Consider the following 22134-nt stretch of genomic DNA (forward strand, 5'->3'; position numbering starts at 1 on the left):
CACCTAAGACCACAGACCTCAAGGCATATTTCCTATTTTCCCAATGTTTAACCCCGTGAGGATGAAGGGGAAGTAAGTGGAATGATTCTGAGTATTCAGAGGGTACATTTCATGTTAGGGAGAAAGATTCAGCTTAATTCCATTTTTTTTCTAATTTCTGTCAATCCAAGCCTCTCCACCACCATTCAATTTAAGCAGCAATTTAACTTAGATTTTAAACTCCTTGTTAAAATACGTTTCTGAGAAGCACCCTGAAATGAAGCACATTCGCCATGTTGCTGCTGTTGGGTCTGCAGTGTCAGGCTGGTTCAAGCATGTGTGTACGAGTGCAAGCTGGATGCCATGGGGTCTTGTCATGCAGACGGGGCGCCTACTCTGAGTGAGCACGGGAAGGTGGGCGTGGGACCCACGGGGCAGGACACGTGGGTGGGAGCCTCTTACCTGTGTGCATCACCCACGACGTGCTGGGATGTGCACTGTGTGGCTATTTTTGAAAAAGCAAGAGCCTGCTTTATTATCACAAAGACAGTGAATGACTTGCATAGTCTGCTCAGCTCAAAAACGTTCCATGACTTATTTGGGACTCTCTTGGGAGATGGCCAGTTGTTTACTTTTTCAGACGTGAGATCACCGACCTATAAATGGACCAAATCAATTTTCACTTTGGCCTTTGTGCATTTTTGATCCCTGGCCTCCGGAGTCTGCGCAGTAGCTAAGCTGCTAGCTATCGTGGAAGGAAGGGGCTGGGAGGCTCGCCAAGGTGGGGGTGCAGGATAGGGGGAGCAGGTTTTCATTTCCTTGCCAAGCGGATCCTCAGGCTTCAGTCCTGAGGTGGCTTTTTGTCTGGGGAAAGCATCTCCCCGCTGTCTTTTCCTGTCATGTCCATATGCAGACCTCTGTCCCCCGTATCAAGGTTGACACTTCGGGGAACCCACTGGGCAGAGGGCAGTTGGCTCCAGTTCTCAGCGTCTGTGTCCTGATGGCTTGCCCTCAGCCCTCTGGAGTTGGGGATGTGGTGACCCCCCCCCCACCTAGTCAGGCCCCCAGGGGAGGGTGCAGACTCCCTGTGTCTGACCTGCAGGCTCAGGTCTTCTCAGGTTTCACACCTGTCTCTCTCCTGATCGTTTCCACTCAGAGGTCAGGGCTCTGTCCCTGAAGGCCTGACATGTGGGCTTATGCAGCAGTCACGCCACTCTGGACCCCTGCAGCCCTAAGAGGGTTGGTCTGGTCTTTGTCCGGGCTGTGACCCCCTTCTGCTGGTCCTTGATTAAAACCAGATCCTCACAAGACACACTGTAGCTGGAGGTCAGTGCCTGCTCCAAACCACTCGGCCCTGGAATTGATGAGCCCACAGATGTCACAGTCCAGAGCTCTGCTCTGCTGGACCCCAGAAAAGCCTTGACCTCCACAGGCCCACCCCGGACAGGGGATACCAGGAGTGCCCAGTGGGTCCTCTGTGTGTCCTGCTGCTGCTGTCTCCCTAAGAGGCATTGACAGGACTTTAATCTTGCCATCATGCATCACCCATGGGGGCAGGTTTTTGTTTCAGCTTTGGTGAACGGGAACATCAGGTGCCCAATGTGGGTGCTGGGGGTGGAGGGACAGTGCTGATGCTCACCAAGAGGAATCAGAGGAGCAGAAACCCTGCAAAACCCTTTATTTCAAGTGGAACACATGAGGTTCAGCTTATTTCAAGAACTGTACATTCACCACAGGAGCAGCTGTGGGCCTGGGGCCGACAGAGCCCTGTGCCTGGCTCGGCCAGCACCCTGTGAGGGCTCGGCCAGCACCCTGTGAGGGCTCGGCCGCCAGAGGGTGGATCCGGGGCTGTGGTCGGGTGGACTCGGCCAATGGCTCAGGCAGCGATACATCCATCGGGCTCAGCACACAGCTTCTGTGCGAGCACTTGGCACCACACAGACGTTACTCTCTCACACACACACACACACACTCACACACACACACACATGCATGGCTCAGGACACGGATTCTGCGCAAGTGCTTGGCACCACACAGACGTCACACACAGACACACACAGACTCTTCACAGCAGCGCACACTCACATTCAGACACACACATACACACACATACACACACGGCTCAGGACACAGCTTCTGCGCGAGTGCTTGGCACCACACAGACACACACACACTCTTCACAGCAGCGCACACTCACATTCAGGCCCCTCGAGGAGCCCAGGCAGATGGGCCATGGAGAGGCATCCCCTCCAGCCCCCATCCCATGCTCAGTGCCAACCTGGCAGCTGAGCCTGAGCCCCCTGAGGACGTGGCTTCTGGATGACATCACAGTCCACACCCCCGGGGACACCAGGCCCACTGGCTCGGGGGGACGCCTGCTGGAGAGCAGCACAAAACAAGACTCCTGTCATGGGATGCATGTCACACCCACCCCAGGCCCGAGATGGGACAGTGTGGATAGCAGCGGGGCTGCCCTGGCCTCAGCCTGCGCCCCCTGCCCTGTCTGGACACCGTCCACCTGGAGCCAAAGCCTGGGCTGCGTTCCAGCGCACCCAGGGCCTAAGGGGGCCTGCTCTCCCAGAGCCTGTGCTTCTGCGGGGATGGCCAGCAGCTCAGTGGCTATGAGGTGGGGCTCTTGTGTCTGCTCAGGGAGTCGATGTAATGAAAAGTGGCGCCCAGAGCCCAGCTGGTCTCCACGTTGTCGATCTTCCGGGTCAGCTTGAAGAGACAAGTGGGGAGAGGAACACATGTGTGGGGAAGGCACACACGTGCTCTTGAGGGGCAGGGAGGGGGCACCCCAGGGTCCCTACCTTCAGCACTTTGTCCCCTGGGAAGCCAAGCTCCTGGAGTAGCGAGCTGACGTAGGTGAGGTCCAGGCACAGGAAGGGGCTGGGTGGCGGCCGGGTCTCCGCCGTCCGGCACACTGTGAGGCACACAGCTCCTGGGTTGGGGCATGGGCCCAGGCTGCCCAGCTCCACCCACGCAGGGCACCACCCCCCAGGCCCTGCGCTGCCCAGGGCCTCCCTGCTGGTCAGAGCCCAGCACCAGCAGGGACTTGAGGTCAACCCAGGGTCCACCACCCACCCTGGCTCTGTCTCCACCTGGTGACCCCAGCCACCTCTCCTGGGTGTGGACCCCAGCCTCCTGAGGACTGGAAATGCCTTCAAAGCTGGTGAGAGAGAGCAAACCACCCCTCTTCACGAGGAGGACAAACCACCCACAGCCTCTGGTCAGAGCCTTCTCCCGCTGGTGTCCAGGAGACAAACCCAGAAGTGAGGAGAACGATGGAAAAGAAGCCTTTCTGGGGGCAGGGAGAGGGGAAGGAGGTCGTTCGATGGAGAAATACAGAGTTTAACTCCTTGGACCTACAACTGGGAAAGGGACTCAGGGCGGAACTGCTGCAAGTGGCCTCCACATCTGCCGGTGGGGAGTGAGGAGGGAAGGGTGGCCAATCCGCCCCCAGCCACACCCCAGGGATCGGATCTTGGTCCTCCTCTCTGGGCTCTGCTGTGCAGGGGTCCCTGGCAACTGTGAATCTGATGGGACGCTTTGGGGGCTTGAGGTTACCCTAGCCAAACAGAGTCAGAAAAAGTGAAATCAGGGGAATCCATGCCTCACACCCCAAGACTAAAACCCTCGCCCCCATCGCTCAGGCTACACAAGGCGTGGTGGGCTGGGGTCCAGCTAGCTCGGTGGCCCCTCACATGCTCACACCCCTGAAGGCTTGTCTGGGCGACGGGCAGGAGCCGAAGAGAAATTCCGGGGCCAGGGCCTGCCTTGAGCCCGGGATGGTGTCCTGCCTCCAGGCTACTCACCATACTTGGCCGCTATCTCAAAGTCTTCAACGACAAGGCTGCCTCCCTTCTCCGCATCTGTGGATGAGACCAAGCGCCCGGTTGGCACCAGGGCTGCGGAGCAGAGACGACACTGAGGCCCCGGGGCCCACGCACACTGGGGGAGAGGTCCAGAGGTGAATGGCTGTATGTCTGGGCATTGAAGAATAAGGACGAGGTGCCCTGGCTCCAGCTGAGGGGAGCCCGCAGGCAGGGCAGCTGGTAGGATGCCCCAGAGAGAGGGACCTGGGCCCAGGTGAGGGGTCACCTTCCCCCATCCCAGCCTCGTCCTGCTGGCCGTGTCCACGTAAGACCCAACAGCACAGCCAACCTGATGGCCTCTGTCTTTCCAGGACGATTTTCTATGCACACTAATGTTTCATCCTCACCATGGACAACGTTCTGACACCCTTAATCTATCTCATCAAAAGACGTTTCCAGTCCTGACCCTCTTGAGACTTTCTAGTGGGTCTGACGAGCACCGGTTCCAGACTCCCAATGCCGTCTTCTGCCCTGATGGCACTCGCGGGTCGGGAAGGGGTCAGCGTGACACACATAAGCTCCTAAGGGTGGTCTGAGGAGTGGGTGCCAGCAGCTGAGGGTTTGAGAATCACAACAAGTAAGAGAATGAACCAACAGCCAGGAAGCCTTCCTGCATTAAGCGGCTCAGAGAACTGAATTATTTATAAAGGAGGGGCCTAGTACTCTCTACTCACAACAGGTCCCTGCCCTCCCATCACCCTGATGTGACTGGCGGGCCCTCTGCCCGAGGTCCCACACCCCAGGCCCCCACATAGCAAACCCGGCCCCACCCTTACCTATGAGGCCCACGTTTGTGGCAAGGTCGTAATAGTAGGAAAAGGCATAGAATTCCACGTCCTTCACTTCCTCTGTCCTGTGCACTTTGTTTCGGAGGATCTCGGACACTCGGTGGGCGCACAGCTGGTAGAGGCTCCCCGCTGGGGCGAAGGGAAAGCAGATTCAGCAGTCAGACCACACAGCCCAAGGTGGCCACGACCTGGGGGTGCTCACCAGCAACCTTTCAGGGGCCATGTGCTGCAGCCAGGTCACGGGGAGAACTGTGAGCACAAAGGCAGCCGGAGGGTGGCCCTGAGCCTGAAGGCCAGCAGCCTCAGGCTGGGCTCCTGGCGCTGCCCTGACACAGCCCCGTGGGTCCACCCCACGCTCGCCCTGCCTGCCCCAGGCTCAGCTCGAGCGTGCAGCATCTCGCCCATCTCACCAGCCACCCGGGTGGGGCCTGCACCCCCTTCTGTCACAGAGGAGGGGCTGGGCCTCAGAGGCAGCTTGCCAAGCTCACGAGACTGTCGTGGCACTTGCTCAGAAGTGCAACCAACACAGACTGGGTTAGTGGGCGTGGATGGCCCACAGCCCATGCCCAGGCCCCAACACAGACTGGGTTAGTGGGCGTGGATGGCCCACAGCCCGTGCCCAGGCCCGCTTCTCATCTCGTCCCAGCCCTGCTCCACGGCTGACGGCAGCTCCATCCGGGTATCTCGTCCGAGCCCTGCTCCACGGCTGACGGCAGCTCCATCCGGGGATCTTGTTCCAGCCCTGCTCCATGGCTGACAGCAGCTCCGTCCGGCTTCCCCGTGGTCCCTGAAGCCTCCCCCTCACCCTTTGGACCTCATTTCCTTGCCTTCTCCCTGCTCTGACCCTCACACCGCCTCCTCCTGGCTCCTTAAACGCAGCAGCCAGCTCAGGGCCTTTGGTGAGCTGCCCCCGCAGCTTGGAGCACATTGCCCAGCTCGTCACGTCTCGTCTCTTCATGCTATGAGGGCTTCCCTGCTTGTCCTTACACCACGACCCCCCTTCCCAGTCCCCTCCTGTTTATTGCCGGATAATAAAAAATAAGAATTTGCTCTCTGTCCTTGGTCCCTGACACAGAGCTTGTAAAGACTTGTAAGGCCCTGAGTGGTGAGAGTGAGAAGGGTGTCCTGTTATTCTCAATAAGCCCTAATTTTGTGCTAATGAGGTTACTCCCAGGGGACCCTCGAGGGCTTCAGGATGGGGGCTGGTGGTTAGAGGATTGGGATGTTCAGCGCCCCCTGGAGGGCATGGGCAGAAGGCTGGGGACTAAGTCAGTCACCACCGGCCACTGAGTTGATCAGTCCCTCTGCAAGAAGCTTTGTAAAACGTCTTCACGAAGAGGCTCAGAGAACTTCTGGGTTGGAGATGTGTGTGTGTGGGGGGAAGTATCCTTAGGCAGGGGGCTCCAGGCTCCCTCCCCACACGCCTGCCTTGTGCCTCTCTCCCATTTGTTTCCCAGCTGTGTCCTTTAGAAGGAACCAGCAACAGGAATATGTTTCCCAGAGTTCTGTGATCCCTGCCAGCAAATTACTGGATGTGAGGATGGGGTTGTGGGAACCCCTGATTTGTAACAGGTTGGTCAGAGGAACGGGGGCTGAGCACTTGCAAGAGGTCTCTGAGGAGGGGGGCTCAGGGTCTCTGCCTTGACTCTGTAAGTCAGTGTCAGAACTGAGCTGAATCGCAGGATACCCATTGGTGGCAGAAAGCTGGATGGTGAGGGGAATACCCCACATTTGAGGTCAGAAGTGCTGTTTGTGCAAACAGTCCCATCAGTGGCATGTCCAGGTTGGACACGGTATCTCAGTAACCCTTTCAGAAGAAACTCAGAGCACAGAGCAATAGGGCGCTGTGGGTGAGACAGGCTGGGGGCTTCTTGGCCTCTCCCGTCCTCGCTGGAGCATGGGCTGGGGTGGCATGGTCCACAGCAGGGCCTGGCTGTCAGCTAGATGCTGGGGGATGTCCAGGCCCTTCCACACTGGAGGCCTGCTGGGAAACCTGGCCTCTGGAGGAGCATCTGGCGGCAGACAGGGAGGCCCATGCAGGGAGCCTGCGGGAGGCAGGAGCTCCAGAGCTGAGTCTTATCTCACAAGTAAGTACAGGCCAGTCTGTGAAGGAGGCTGGACAGGCCCCCCACTTCTCTCAGGTGCTGGGGGGTAAGGGCCTGCCGTCGACCCTCCCAAGCCGCCCACCTGCATACCATACCTGCCTCCTGTCCTGCAATCCTGTACGTCACTTCAGCATGTGTCCACTCTCCTCTGAAACCAGCAGACAGACAGGGGCTGACCAGCTCTTGTCCATCCTCAGCTGAAAGAAAAGAGGAGGTGAAGAGCACTGGCCGTGGCGGAGCCAAGACGAGTCCCACGGAGGGCAGCCCACGGCACTGAGGGCCTCACAGGGTCAAGGGAACACGCTTCCTTCCTGCTGTGAGGCTGGACCTCTGGGAGCGCCCCAGGTCAGTGGCAGTGGGGCAGAAACCCCAGCAGAACCACTCCCAGCTCACTGCCAAGGAGGGGCTTTGAGGTTCCAGGTGATGGAGTGGGGGGTGGGGCCAGGACCCGCTGCGGGTGCCTGCTCACCAGGAGCCTGTGCCGCTGGGCCCACAACCGGCAGAGTAAGGGTGGTGGCTGGCCTCCAGGGCCCCAGCCCTTGGGGACACACCTGCTGGCCTCCCGCTGAGCACACCCCGTCCTTGGCTGATTCTGGTCTGGGCCCTCCCGCACCAGCGGAATGGCCCCCACAGGACCCTAGGGACCCCAGCAGGGGCGCCACTGCCTGTGAAGGCAGGAGATAGAAAAGACTGTTGTCTGCATCTGCTCAGTCTTGTGTGTGGTCTGCTGAGTGATGACAGCTCACAAGGCAGGAGCTGCCATCACACTTTGGGGAGAAACATGGCTCCCCTGCTGCTCTGAAGGGGGGTGGAGCAGGAGGGACAGGACCCTGAGGCTGGTGCAGACGGGTGAGCGGGTGCCTGCCATCCTCCGCTGACTAACGGATGTTTTCTAGACCAGAACGAGGCTGCAGGTGTTTGTGAGGCATGGACACGGTTTTGGTTTGCAACAAAGGGGACACTGTTAGAAGTTTAAACAGCAGGATCTGAAATAAAGGAGCTGAAGCAGGATGTGTGTGGAAGAGGATTCAAGGGAACACGTGTGGGCTTGTGCACACAAGGCCTCTGTGGGGACAGGCTGAGGTGGCCTCAGAGCAGGGCCCCGGCCTGCCTTGGGTACACGGTTCCCTAAATATCCCAGGAGCTCAAGTGCCTGCTGGCAATGTCTGGTTTGTCTGAGCCAAGTGCGTCAGGATGGGACGGCATGGAGAAGGCCTGGGAGCAGACACAGGCTTTGTCCCCAAACGCCACACCTGGAGGAAGGTCAAGCCCGTTCCAAGTTCCCTCCGTGCAGGAGAACACAGGGCATGTTCTCAGGAACCACCCCATGGTAAATCCTTATAAATAAGCCGATGCTGATGGTGTCTGTTTCTTAGGTTCCTAAGACACTCTCCCTTAGTGATTCAGAAATCACTTCACTAGCCATCTTTCTTTAAAAAGTAACTGGGGAGGTCCTCAGGGGCCCCCAACAAGGTCTACAGGTACACTATCAGAGGCTCCCAAATCCTGCTGGCCAGAAGGCTCGGGACACTGCACCCCACTCACCAGGCTTCCCCTCCTCGCCTCCCAGGACCGCCAGTCTCGCCGACATCAAGCCAAGCCCCAGGTAGCTGTGGAGAGAGTTGCCCTAGTGAGGAGAGGCCGCCCGGAGGCCCAGGTGCCGCCTTGCAAACATCCAGTGGACATGCCCACTGGACGTGTGCAAGGTGGCGGTGGCGGGGGGGCCGAGGCTGGGCGGGGCAGCGGCCTCCCGCTTCTCCCAGGAGCTCCTTGGCTCAACAAGCCAAGACCCTTCCTTGGCAGAGCTCAACCAGGAGCTGTGGACACTGCGGAGAGTGACAGGCAGGCTTCCACTTTTATGGTGTGGACAGGCCTCATGGGAAGAAGCTATTCAAGGTGCCAGTGGCAAGAAGACGACCCAGAAAACCCCTGCACAATCCACAGGCTCTTCCCCACTTCCCCAAAAGCCTTTTCTGAAGCAGAATAGAATACATACAAAAGAAGAAATACTGCAACTGAATTTTAAGAGGAAAAAGGAAGGGGGGTGGGGGTGGCCGCAGGGGAGAGGGAGGGCAGGGGGAGGGGGAGGCCACAGGGGGTCCACGGCAGGGTCTGGGGCCTGAGTCTGTGGATAGCGCTCTGGTCACTCCCCAGGGGAGGCCTGCAATGGTAAGCTGAACCCCTGTCCACCCTCGGTCCTGAGGACGCACCTGTAGGAGTAGAGCCTGTAGGTCCTGTTAAACACCTGGAGGGACGTGAGGAAGCTGGGCGGCGAGGTTTGAAGGGTGCCCTGGGAAGAACACAGGATTAGTGCTCCTTTCCTGCTGGCCTTTCTAGAAAACCGTCCCCCACCTCCCTCAATTCATTTGAAAGAACAGGGATAGGCACAGATGTATTCAATTAGCTTTTCATCAAATCACAAGCCATGAAACAGCTTAGACCAAGCAATGAAGCACTTGGATTTTTCCTTTTTTGGAGGGGTTGTGGGCGGGGGTGTGCTGCATGGCACGTGGGATCTCAGCTCCCTCACCAGGGATGGAACCCTCGTCCCCTGCAGTGGAAGCGTGGAGTCTCAACCACTGGATGGCCAGGGAAGTCCCGTGTCTCCCCTCTTTTTGAGTAATATTTATCCATTCTGAGAAGTATGGCCCAACCAGAACCGTTCTGAGTATACTTTAGGCTCTTCCATTAAAACAAACAATCAAACAAAAAATTTAAAAGTGGTGGATGAGGAAAGTACTTTTTAAAAACACCATGTAATCTTAACTGGAAATGTGTCCATTCTGAAAAGGACTGTGACCCTGTCCCATGTGAGTCAGAATGATGGCCCCTCTCTGGAAGCCCTTGGGGGGCAGGGAGGAACCCACCCCACCCCCCCAAAGGGCTCCAGGTAGTATCTGCTAATAGTTTATCACCCCAGCAAAGAGCAAATTCCTAGGGTTTTTTTCTAGGCAGAGTTAAAATCAAACTAGGCAGAATTCACTGTGTGTGATGACCTTCAGGAGGGAAGCTGAGCTCACGGGCCTCCAGGGGACCGCGGCTCCCCTACAGGCCAGGCGGCCTTGGGGGTGGGGGCTGGTTACCTCGAGTCTTGGGAGGAAGGTGATCTGGGTCGACCCCCCGCCTAGGTCCAGCATGCCCACGCTGCCCCTCCCGGGGGTCTTCAGGCTGCCTGCAGCACCGGAAGTAAAATCCACATGGCAACACAGTTAATAAACAGAACAGCAAAAAAAAAAAAAGGGTGGGAGAGGTCAGAAGCTAGGCCCTTCCATGGAAAGAAGAACAAGACAACAGAGGCTGCAGCCACTTAAAAATCTCCACACATATGGGGGAGGGCACGAAGAGCAGCTGCCTGGCGGGGCCTTCATCTGAGCTTTCACCTGGGCTCTGGACCTCCCCACTGGCACGGCTCTCCACTCCCGGGTGGCAGAGCCTGCAGGCAATTTCCCTCTGGTCCAGTGTCAGACATGCTGGGCTTGTCCATAATTACAACAGAGGGACAAAAACCCACATCCGGAGAGTCATCTGAGAAAAATGACCCCTGTTTCCAAGGACCTATGTTCCTGGTCTCTGGTCTTTCTCCAGCAGGACTTCAATTATAAGGTGATCAGCACTTGCCTCACGTTCAGCATTGACTGGGGTGACTCAGGGCTTTTCTCAGGAATGAGGATCATGCTGCCGCAGGTCACAACCACCCCCAGTACCTGCATCCACAAACTTGGGACCCACCTTGTCCTGGGGTCAGTAACACTGCAAAACCCTGGGGGGTTATTTTCAAGAGCAAAAATGAGGCTCCTGCTCTCAAGACCAGGGTCTGTGAACGGTGGGCTCTGTGATGAAGGGAACCCACCTGTTAAGAAGTTCACGGTGATCCACGCGGAAACACCTGCAGGACAGGGTCACAAAGGGCATCTGAATCACCTGAGAGGCTGTAATTCTAGCACCGGGGGCTCACGGCGACTTTCGGATTTCAGGGACACAAGGAGACCACTTCCCCACTCCTCTCAGCCTCTGGATCGGCTATGGGAACGGGCATCACTCAGAGCCAACAGCGGCTTCTGGCAGACTGCCCTAGAAGACACCTCACTAAAAGCTGGAATGCTTGGCCGAGCGTCCCACCCTGCGCTCCCACTCTTTATCGACTGCCTCTTTTCAGAAGGGGAAGGACGAGAACCAAATGTTCTTTCCTTCCACCCACACAAACTCTTAAGGTCACATTTAGAGTCGGAGCTGGTAAGGAACCTTATTAAGCGATGCTCTTGGAATTAAGGCAACAGCAATGTACTCACACAGCAACTGGGGATTCTCTCTAAATATTCTTAGAAGAGAGGATTTGTTTTCAGGACTGTGATCTGTGCCAGGCTGGCAGCCAGTCACGAGGAGAATCTAACACTGGCCCCAAGAAGGAGGCTCTGAGATGGTCAGACTGTGGATGGTGGGTGGGGCAGGGCTGTTACTTAGGTGTCTGTGCCTCTGGCCCGGGAAGGCTCCCCCAGCAAGATGCTGACGGCGGTGCTGCATGCAGCCTGCCTTGAGGGATGGCCTCGCGGCGCTTTCGGTAATTACCCTCATCAGTCCCGTTCATGATGGAAACACAGTCGTCCCCCACGAGGAATGGCGACGCCTCAAACACTTCTTTCACCTAAATGTAAAGAGAGATGTGTCTTTAACCTTAAGAATCTAAACTAGTCCTCAGTCACTGCCCTGCGTTAGGACAGGACAGGAAGGGCGGGAAGCCCCATGGGGCAGATCCCAGCTCTGGGCCCCCAGGCAGACTGGTGGGCACATACCCAGGGGATGGCCTGGCACAGGGGAGGTGGAGGCCGGGAGCAGCTGGTTCCTTCTCCATGTTTTAGCCATGATAGATACACAGAAACCTCAGTATGTCTGCGCTTGTGTCCCACAATCTGACTTGAGCGCATGAAGGTAGTTTCTATAAAGGGACCGTGACAGGCCTGCAACAACGTCATTTAGCAGCTGGCAGGTGCAGAAACAGCTCGGAGCAGGACCATTTTGCTGAGAACACTTTCCCTGACTCCTGATGGTTAAGACTCCTACAAGCACCTGTCAAAGGCTCCAGGGCCACCTTCAGGAGGTGTAGCGCCTGGGCACAGGCCAACAGTCTCCTGAGCTGTCCCGCAGAGCGTCAGACCAAGAGAGGGACCTCTGCTTCCTGCGAGGGTGACCAGCTTGAGCCAAAATGTCAAGAATTCTGGTCCCACTGCCTCAGACACACAGCAAGTCCTTGGATGGAAGGAAGCCCTTCAAACATTATTTTTCACACATATTTGGTCTTTTTATAAAACAGGTTCATTCTAGAAAACATGAATGGCTTTAAACATCTTGAGGAAGAAAGCATCATGCATCCACAAGCCCTCCACCTGAGGTGACACTGCGAGCATGTCGACATGCTTCCTTCCTGTGAGACCTTCTCCAGGGGCCAGCTCGGACGTGGACGGGTGCTCCACGGTCTCAGCTATCATCAGCCAGCCCTTGGGGGAAACGGAGGCACTCACCTTCCTCAGCAACTTCTGAGCCTTTTCTCCTGGCAGCAGGCGCAGACCAGCTGTGGCCTTGAGGACCAAGGGGGTGGCCTTCCAGAAGTCAAAGGGGATGTCCTGTTTGGCCACGTCCAGTAGCTCCTGGATCCCCGGGGCGCTCTGCGGACACGGTGGGTAAAGCAGGGTTGGTCCACCCACAGCGTGGTCACCATTGCTCCCCACCCTTTAGGTTTTATACATCTGTAAATGTATATTTTTCCTGATTTTACAAATTGGCAGAAACAGCGACTCAAGTGGTGCTGGCAGGGGCAGGGGGCGGACCTGTGGCAGCGGAGTGGACCAGGGTTCTACACGCGCAGCCCGGCCACCTCGGGCAGTGTCAGCTGAGCTGCAAGGCCTCGGCACACCGTGAGAGAACTCCAGGGTCCCTTATGGCCCTAAAGCCCACGAAGAGCGACACCAAAGATTCACCTGCACCTGCTGGTATGCTGAGCGCCACACACTGGACCAGGGCCCGTGTGTGTGTGTGTGTGTGCGCCTGTGTGTCTGTGTATACACACGTGTGGGGTGGTGTGTGGTTGTGTGTTATGTATATATGTACGGTGTGTGTGGCTGTATATATGATGTGGTGTCTGTATGGTGTTGTGTGCATGTATGTATACATGTGTGGTGTGCGTATACACATGTGGGGTAGTGTGTGGTTGTGTGTGTGTGTGTGTGTGTGTATGTTTGTGTAAATACACATGTGGGGTGCTGTGTGGTTGTGTGCATGTGTATATATGTATGGTGTGTGTGGCTGTATATATGGTGTGATGTATGTGTGGTGTCATTGTGTGCGTATATGGTGTGTGTGTGTGTGTGATATGTATGTGGTTGTGTACACATGTGCGATGTATATGGTGTGGTGTATATATGGGGGGCCTCCCATGGGTACCAGTGTCCTCCATAGACCCCCTAGGCTGTGGAGCATCCCAGGTCAGCCCTGCAGAGATGCTGCCCTGGGAGGACCACACTGCATCTGAGAGGAAGGGAGTCACTTTAATAAGGCTACAGAAGACAAACTTGATGAGCAAAGAGACATGAGAGAAAACTGTTACCTTTTCAACGTCATCAGCATAAGCAGAAAGACCTGGCTGCAGTGCTTTGAAGGTTTCATGGGTCAAGGTGGGAGTTTCTAAGGGAAAATCATATTTTATACAAAATACAAGTGTGAATATAAACACAAATACAGGAATCTCTACAACTATGATGAGCCACACTTTTAAGGCAGACATCTGAAAACAGACCTTCACTGTTTCTTGTCTAAACTCTGCCTCTTTAGTAAATGAGGAATACTATAATGTTTACTATACTATAATACTATACTGTTAATGTTTCGGCTAGAACTTTTCCTCTTAGAAAATGAACCTTATTTATTTACTTAGGCCACACTATGAGGCATGAGGGATCTTAGTTCCCCAACCAGGGATTGAACCCCTGTCCCCTGCATTGGAAGCATGGAGTCCAATGCATGCTTAACCACTGGACAGCCAGGGAATCCCCCAAATCAACTTTTCTGATGTATAATTTACATATAAAAAGCCTATCCATTTAAAGTGGTTAAAGTTTAACACAGTTAATTCTTGCTGATTCAACAAGCAGAGGAGCAGGGCAAATGATTTTAAACTAGAAATGTAAAATAATTTTTTTGATTCTAGCATGGACACATTACAGGTTCTAAAGAATATTTCATTCTTTTTGAAAAATTCAGTGTCTTAAATTATTTGGGGCCTGGGCTCACGTGCTTACATCAGGGGAGAGTATTCCCAGGCACGGCTTATATCAGGGGAGAGTATTCCCAGGCACGATGAGGCAGAGCAATGTTGTCAAAATACAGACACGAGGAAAGGTCAGGGACAAACTTTTTGTAAGGACATCTCTCCAAAGAAACTACACTGGAATGTGGCTACTAAAGGGTTATCTGTTGACACGTGTTGCCTTAAACTTAGCTTCAAATCAATTCTGGAGGTAGGCAAAGTCCAGCATATAAACATTTAACTATTGTTAACAAGTTTAAAAATAAAGCAGATGAAAAGTGGAAAAATGTGTCACAAGAGCCTTGGAGGGGCCTCCTGAAGCTGCCCGGTGTCTCCAGCTCAGCTAAACACGCAGAAGGGTCAGCACAGAAGCAGAGAAGAGGGACCCCTAGATGTGGGACTGACTCCCCAAGGGGTGGGGGGGAACTGGGCAACACTGGGGGTCTCCCCATGGGAGAAGCCAGGGGGTGAAGATGTCCAGCTCCACCCTCATCCCTCCCCAGCCCCGACCTGGGAAGCAGGCCCACGGGCGATGGCCACAGTGCCCCTTTCACTGGGGCCATGGTCATCGGGCACTCTGTAGCTGCCTGGCCCCAGTGGGCAGCTCCGTGTCTTTGCTCATGTACCTGACTTTCCTGAGCTTGTGGCTCCCACTGGCCTGAACCTGGGGCTACCAATTGCCTTGAACTCATCCCATGTGACTTCTGGCCTTAAGTCATGGTCCCAGCCACCCAACCCACCGGAGATGCTGGGAGGGGACAGGACACCCATACCCTCTGAGATCTCAGGTGCCCTTAGCTGGTCACCAGACACCAGTGCGAGTGAGGACATCGGGGCTCCTGAGAACCAGCCCTGTCGACAAGCTCCCCAGGGAGTCCCGGGCAGGAAGTCCTGTCCACCCCGAGGGCCATGCTCTGCGGTGAGATGGAGGGCAGGGGGTGTGGTCGGGGCTTTCTGCTCAGTACCTCCAGGCTGCCGGCTGAACTGGAAGACGTGTACACGGGTGCCGGTGCTGCCCGCGTCAAACATGATGCCATAGGAGACCTCAGGTCCGTGGGTGGCCGCCCCTGGCGGACTGTGGGCCTGCTGGCCCCTCCGGGCCCCCGTGGCCGCCTCGGGGATGCCGAGAAAGGCCTGGGTGGCGGAGGCCCAGTGCCACTTGATGTAGGCGACGTAGATGAACAGGCACACGAACAGCCCCAGCGGGTACGCCACCTTCGTCATCCTCAGGTTCCCATTGTTTGGTATTTTTCTCATTTCCTCGTGTGTGGAAGATGGTACTAGAGCAGCTGGTGGGAAGGAGAGGGGCAGGAAAAACACGCTAGGCTGTGAGGCTCCAGGGCCAGTGGGAAATTCCTGTGTTCAGGGACAAAATCTGTTCAACCACAATTCTTTCCACAGGGACTTCCCTCGTGGTCCAGTGGCTAAGACTCTGCGCTCCCAATGTGGGGGGCCCAGGTTCGATCCCTGGTCAGGGGACTAGATCCCACATGCTGCAACCAAGACCTGATGCAGCCAAATAAATAATAATCAATAAATATTAATCCTCCCCAACCGCCCCACAGATCTGCATTTTTCCTGTGGAATCAGAAGCTTCATTTGCTTCTCAGAATGATTCTGGAAGGTGGAATCCCCATGGAACAGAAGAGGAACTGAGATGTGTAGAGACTAGACAACCTGTCCAATACCGTTGGTCCTGTTGGTGCTGACCAAGGCCACAGGCCCCAGCCCCATGGTGCCCTCCAGGGGCTGGTCCAGGCAGACGGCTCTAGACTTGGTTCTGTTTTAAAAGCCAAGTGTACACGGTGTCCCTGGACCTTTCATATAGGGAACAGACATATATCCAGTTCATTCTCCCCAGTCTCACTTTTCCTCCCACGTTGATAATTTACTTTCACTCTTAAACTCTGGGACTTAAACTCTGGTCCCCTGGGGACTGCAGAGCCATACAAGATCAGAGAAACAGCTCGTTCTGGGCGTTTCATAGCAGATACCTCCTTTCATTCATACACACGTTCCTGCCGAGAAGGAAATCACGCCCATGTGCTTTCAAAGCCCTTCACAAAATAAATTGATTTGGCCCTACTATTTTTGGTTCGGCGCACCTCAAAATGGAGGCCTTTGCTCAACGGAGGCACCAGGCGGGAACCAGAGGCTCAGAGGATGAGAAGGGAGGTGCCTGGTTGTCTAGGCTCCCCCTGTCCTCAGGGAGTCCACCATCTGTCCACCTTCACTGCCGGTTGTGGGAGGTGGAGTGGACACCCCAGGGGAGGGAAGACAGCAGTGCTGGCTGGGTGGGAAGCAGGATGTGTGGCAGCGTGGGAAGCAGGATGTGTGGCAGCGGGCAAGCCCCTGGTCGGGGAGCTGGTCGCACCTGTAAGTGATGGGGCTCAGTGCTCAGGACACAAAAGACAGTGGGGGAGGAGGGCTGGAGAACAGCATGACTGCCCTTGCTGGGGAGGGGGCGGGAGGCCAGGCCTGGACAGCAGGGGGCAGTCTTGGGTGGACTCATGACACCCCCAGGCTGTCTGGGGGAGGACAGACAGAACAGTAGGGGACCTAGTCCTTCAGCCACACCTGGATGCCTGCGGCCCCTGGAGCACGGCCCAAACCTTAGCGGCTCCTGTGCCCCTGTTTGGGGGTGCTGCCCGGAGGCCTGGGGATGGAGGGGAGACAGCACACCCCCTCCCTGAGCTTCTGCAGCTGGGTTCCGGGCTCCTCGGTGCTCTCCCCTCCTACTCTCCAGCAAGCTGCGGTTCTTTTGTGCATCCCTGCCCTCTGGTGAGAAGGGGCCTCTCTGCAAGCAGGGACCAGCTCACTCACCCTGATTTCCCGACCACACAAGGCCAGAAACCAGCAGCTGCTCAGCCAGCACCTGCAGGTGAAGGTTAGCTGACGATGCAGCAATTCACTGGGAGGCGTGGAGGATGCTTCAGGACCCAGGTGATGGCCATCTGAGATGGGAATGTTTGGGCAGGAGATGGCAGTGACCAGGTTTTCCACATGTCGAGTTTGAAATGATGGCAGGACTTCAGTTGGACACAGAACTGAGCCTTGTGAGAGATGCCAGGTTTGCGGTTGGTGCTTGAGCAGCCATCCCCGGGCAGCGAGCTCCCCTCAGGAACAGGCCCTTTTAGAGGCTTCCTGTTTTTAGGTTACAGTAACCTAAAGTTTCCTATGGCTAAGTGATCTCTGAAAAAAAGTACTTATAGAGAAAGCTCTTGGAGAAGGAAATGGCAACCCACTCCAGTGTTCTTGCCTGGAGAATCCCAGGGATGGGGGAGCCTGATGGGCTGCTGTCTATGGGGTCATACAGAGTCGGACATGACTGAAGTAACTTAGCAGCAGCAGCAGAGAAAGCTCTAAAGCAGCTACTTCCAAGGATGGTTAGCAAGGACACAAAAGCAAAACTAACATCTTACAACTCTGAAAGTGTTTTATAGAATCCTTTTACATAATCAGGTTTTTTTAAAGATAAGAAGGGACTTATTAGAATGCAATTTGTGAAGCTTATAAGCGGGTGGGCGAGAAATGCAATGCCCTGAGAACTTACTGGGCTACAGTTTTCTAATCAAAGGAAAAGTGGGAAGGCAGAGAACTTCCAGGTCTTTCTTAAGTAGATGTGATGCTTCCATCATCAGTTCCTCCTTCAGGTTGGGCAGGGGAGCTTTCTTGTCCCTACACGGTCAGGCTAGGTCCAGAAATTATTGTTTTTCTGTGTGCAGAGAGCATGTCCTAGGGATAATTAATTTACTGAGCTCACTGTTTTATTGTTTATGAGCTAATTTTACTGTTTTATTGTTTATGAGCTAATTTTACTGTTTTATTGTTTATGAGCAAGTTTCATCATGTCCTATGTTAGCCTGAGAGCCATAATACACATAATCAGATTAACAGGTACAATATTACATTTTGAGGCAAAGGCTGCTCTTAATTTGTCTACCCATTTAAAAAACACCACTTTAAACACACTATGAATATATCCTGTCACCAGAGCCCACACTGCGGGCACCTATATACCACATGATGACTGACTTCCATACAACAGGACCAATGCCCAGAAAAGTCTGTAAACGGACTTGCCTGGGATCACACGGTTGGCACACGGCAAAGCCGAGGAGTTTCAGGCTTCTGAATCCAAATCAAACATGCTTCATTCATCACTTCCCTGTCCCTGTGAATATAAGACTACTTCAGACAACCAGAAAACACTTGAAATTACATACACACAATCATTAAAGTTACAGGGGGCCTCCCAGGTGGCTCAGTGGTAAAGAATCCACCTGCCAATGCAGGAGATGGGGTTCGATGATCTCTGGGTGGGGAAGATCCTCTGGAGGAGGAAATGGCAACCTACTTCAGTGTTCTTGCCCGGAAAAACCCCATGGACAGAGGATCCTGGTGGGCTGCAGACCATGGGGTCGCAAAGGGTCACACATGACTGAGCACAATCATTCAAGTTACACACCAAGTTCAGGGTGGCATAAACAGAGGTCAAACAGAAAATAACTCTGAGGGGGGCTGAGCCAGGAACAGCCATGTCCCTGAGGCCCGACCCTAAAATCCAGTTTCATTCCTTGGGGTAAGGGGCTTGTCCAGAGCTAAGACAGCCTCAGGAGGGGCGGGTCACATTTTGGTGACACTGCTAACACCTCAGAGGATCACCAAAGAAAATAACTTTTATTCAGTTTTGCTCTTTAAAGGAGAGTCTAGAACAACAGCTGTTAAGGCAAGGCGGTGGGGAATGAGGACTCGCTGGTGGTGAGGCAGGATCTAACTGCACAAAAGCAAACAGAGTTTGGCTGAGCTAATCTGGCTCCCAGTTGGCTACGGGAATGGGGTGGGGCTGCATCCCCCTTGTCCTGGGTCAGAGAGGAGAGTTTCGGTGTGGAGCAGCGGCAGTGATGTCCCACCCCATCCCCTGGGGCAAGCTTTCTAGGAGCTGGGGACAGGCAGGTCGGCTCGCGAAATACAAGCTTTATCCAATTTAGATCTGTAGCCAGTTTCTTCAAGGGTCAAGTCCCCCAAAGGACCGTGCGCGCAAATGACTGCCGCAGATACTGAAAACCTATCCAAAAATTAAAGCGCATAACCAAACACGAATCTTCCTGGTAGGTGTCAACAGGCTTTCCTCCCCTGCTGATCAGGCTCCTGTCGGGTCTTCTGCGCCCGGCCTGGGAGCGGGTCGGCGACGCCGGCTTAATGAATGAGGCGGTAGGCTCCGGGCTCCCCAGGGTGGACACGCGGACGGTCTTGTCTACCCCCGTGCCAGAACACAGACTGCACCACACAGACATCAGCGGAGCCCGGGGTGCCAGTGACCCTGAGGCCACCTCCAGGCGCTGCCGCCCGGAGAAGGGAGTTGCCGGGCGCCGGGTCTGCGCCCCGGAGGCCCCCGATCGGCCCCGTCCCCCAGGGCGAAGGGTACAGTGCCCGGTGGTGGGGGGGCGCGCACAGGCATCCGCACCCCGGGGCCGGCGGAACCCGCCGCTTACCCTTCAGCGCCCTGCGCCCCACCCGCAGAGCGGAGTGCCGGTCTTCGGGGAGCTCGCAGGCCTCCGAGCCTGCTTCCCCGCGGTCCTGCCCCACCGGTGTCAGCGTGGCCTCCACCACCCTGGTCCGCGGGCAGTGGGCCCGGGTGCCTCGGCCCCGCCCACGTGTGCCCCGCGTCAGCCCAATGCGCAGGCGCAGAGTAGCGGCGGGGGCGGGGCGGCCCAGTGCGCAAGCGCAGAGTGGAGGCGGGGGGCGGGGTGGCCTAGTGCGCAGGCGCCGTGGTCTGGGCTGGTGTAGTCCTGGGTGGCGGGGTCTCGGTTGTGTGGCTCCAGCTCCTGGCTGTCCTTCGCAGCATGGCGGAACACGCCTGCGTCGTGCTTGGCTGGAGTCAGCCCTGCAGTTTCACAACCCTGACCAGCTGTGGAAGTTTTGACTTTTCTCGGGTTCCCCCCAACATCTAAAGTCCCTCTTTTCCCTTAAGGTAATTCAGAGTAGAAAATTCCATTACAACAGGCCAGGCAGTGTCACCAAGGCTCTCCTATTCCTGACCCCCATGTTCTTGTCTATTCCTGGAAGCAGCCCGGGTTCCTTGCTCCTGGGCAGGGCAGTCGTTCACGCAGCCCTGTTTCCTCAGGGTCCTGCTGGCAGGGCTCCTCTCCTGGCCACAGTGTGGACGGCCTTCCAGCATCTCTTACTGTGGATGTGCACGTGACGGCACCGGGCCAATGGGGTGTCAGTGCGCCCCTTGCGGACCTGGCCCTGGGAGAACCTTGGTGGTTCCTGAATCCCGGGGTCTTCCTGAGTTTGTTGTTGAGACATGGGCAGTTGAGAGTGAGTGGGTGCTGACAGGTGGGATGTAGGGACAAAAGTACTAAGACCAGGCCTGGGCAGGGGGCCGTGTTTGCTCACTGCCAGCACCTGGTGGGACACTGGCTTCATTTACCAGGTTGTGTGGCTGAACACCGACTCTATTTGATCAGCTCCACCTTGGGCTCACAGTGCTACCGCTTCCCTGTTCTGGGTGACTGAACTTTAGCCCGCTCACAAGGAATGAACGCCAGCCAGATAAGTTCCCATCAACGTTTTGCCAGGCCTTCAACTGCTGTGAACACTGGAAGAGTGCCTTTTGTGTAGATGGTTAAAGGTCGCTGAGACCCTCTTCCTCAGAGGAGAAAGAACCTCTGGTTGCCATCAGTAACACTACTTCTCCCCACAGTCAGATTTTTATTTTTAGCTTTGGTCCCTTTCAGTTCCCCTGTACCCATTCGGCAGCAAAGAGTGCAGCTTCGAATGCCTGTGTATGTCACCCACAATAACTTCGTCATTGCTCTATAAAATTGCTGCTTTCTCTTTCAGTCTCGTGGTTCCTTCTCAGGTCGGAAAATATTATTCACTGTGTCAGCCACCCAACACAGGCCAAGCCAGGAGATCTGGTTGTTCAGGCAACACTTAATCAGCACCGTCCCTTGTTCCATGAGTTTGCTGTTGTGATTAGTGCTACAGGATCCTAAGGACTATCTCTGTGCACATGTGTGGGTATATCTGTGGGGGAAATGCCCAGAAGAGAAATTACAATGGTAGAGGATGTGTCTTTTGCCTTTTTTAAAATATTGGATCCATATGGCTAAATTGGGCTTCCCAGGTGGTGCTAGTGGTAAAGAACCTGCTTGCCAATGCAGGAGACTAAGAGATATGTGTTCACTCCCTGGGTCGGGAAGATCCCCTGGAGGAGGGCATGGCAACCCACTCCAGTATTCTTGCCTGGAGAATCTCATAGACAGAGGAGCCTGGCGGGCTATGGTCCTTAGGGTCTGAAAGAGTCGGACACGACTGAAGGAACTTAGCACTGAAGCATGTCTGAATTACTCATTACACATTGTACTAATTGGCCTGCCCACGGTAGTATATGGGAGCATGGGTTTCCCCGTCTTTTCACTGCTGGAGTTCTTTCAAACCTTTGGATCTTTGCAGTCCAGTTGTACAGCATTCTTTCTCACATACAACCATACAAATCTGCCTGCAATGAGGGAGACCTGGGTTCGATCCCTGGGTTGGGAAGATCCCCTAGAGAAGGGAAAGGCTACCCATTCCAGTATTCTGGCCTGGAGAATTCCATGGACTGTATAGTCCATGGGGTTGCAAAGAGTAGGGTACGACTGAGCGACTTTCACTTTCACAACCATGCAGTTTTTCAAAAAGCATTAAAAGTATATATTTTATTTATTTATTTTTGGCTGTGCCGGGTCTTCATTGCTGTGTGTGGGCTTTCTCTAGCTGTGGTCAGTTGGTCCTGCTCTTTGCTGTGGTTCTCGGGTTTTTCATAGCAATGGTTTCTCTTGTTCTAGAGCACAGGCTCAAGGTGCTCCAGCTTCAGTAGTTGAGACTCTCAGGCCTAGTTGCCCCAGGGTGTGTGAAATCTTCTCAGACCAGGGATCCAACTGGTGTCCCCTGCATTGGAGGGCAGATTCTTATCCACTGCGCCATGAGGGCAGTCCAGTTTTAATTTACATTTATTTTAATATTTTGAAATTGTTGATCTGGAACTGTGATGGCCTTGCTTCTGTCAAACTCACAAAATTTTCACCATGTTTCATAGG

The 22134-nt window shown here is 55.0% G+C and overlaps 1 protein-coding gene across 5 annotated transcripts; it reads right to left on the reverse strand.

Moving 5' to 3' along the window:
* Positions 1–1640: 1640 nt before the first annotated feature.
* Positions 1641–19731, reverse strand: ENTPD6 (ectonucleoside triphosphate diphosphohydrolase 6). Of its 5 annotated transcripts, none has more exons than XM_040248847.1 (15): positions 19540–19731; positions 18128–18218; positions 15010–15333; positions 13346–13422; positions 12264–12407; positions 11314–11389; positions 10598–10633; positions 9831–9919; positions 8958–9037; positions 8293–8357; positions 6843–6944; positions 4631–4771; positions 3795–3851; positions 2790–2902; positions 1641–2697 (listed from the first exon to the last, which is right to left on the reverse strand). In XM_040248847.1, the coding sequence occupies exons 3-15, from the start codon at positions 15299–15301 to the stop codon at positions 2599–2601; spliced, it is 1371 nt and encodes a 456-aa protein (XP_040104781.1). In that variant the 5' UTR covers positions 15302–15333; positions 18128–18218; positions 19540–19731; the 3' UTR covers positions 1641–2598. The 5 variants fall into 5 exon arrangements, with proteins under 5 accessions (XP_040104781.1, XP_040104779.1, XP_040104780.1 ...); XM_040248845.1 differs by having other exon boundaries at positions 3795–3887; positions 19540–19709; XM_040248846.1 differs by having other exon boundaries at positions 3795–3887; positions 18124–18218; positions 19540–19659.
* Positions 19732–22134: the final 2403 nt, after the last annotated feature.

This window comes from Oryx dammah, unplaced genomic scaffold (genome assembly GCF_014754425.2).
Source record: "Oryx dammah isolate SB20612 unplaced genomic scaffold, SCBI_Odam_1.1 HiC_scaffold_10, whole genome shotgun sequence".
Taxonomy (NCBI): domain Eukaryota; kingdom Metazoa; phylum Chordata; class Mammalia; order Artiodactyla; family Bovidae; genus Oryx; species Oryx dammah.

What these genes read in the sequence shown, in the direction of transcription:
- ENTPD6 (XM_040248845.1), bottom strand. Translation starts at nt 15,301, where the DNA reads ATGAGAAAAATACCAAACAATGGGAACCTGAGGATGACGAAGGTGGCG. An exon ending in TACAGGCTCTACTCCTACAG is followed by an intron (nt 8,358 to 8,957) that starts GTGCGTCCTCAG and finishes CTCTCTCCACAG; the next exon opens with CTACCTGGGGCTTGGCTTGA. An exon ending in TGAGATAGCGGCCAAGTATG is followed by an intron (nt 2,903 to 3,794) that starts GTGAGTAGCCTG and finishes TGTGCCTCACAG; the next exon opens with TGTGCCGGACGGCGGAGACC.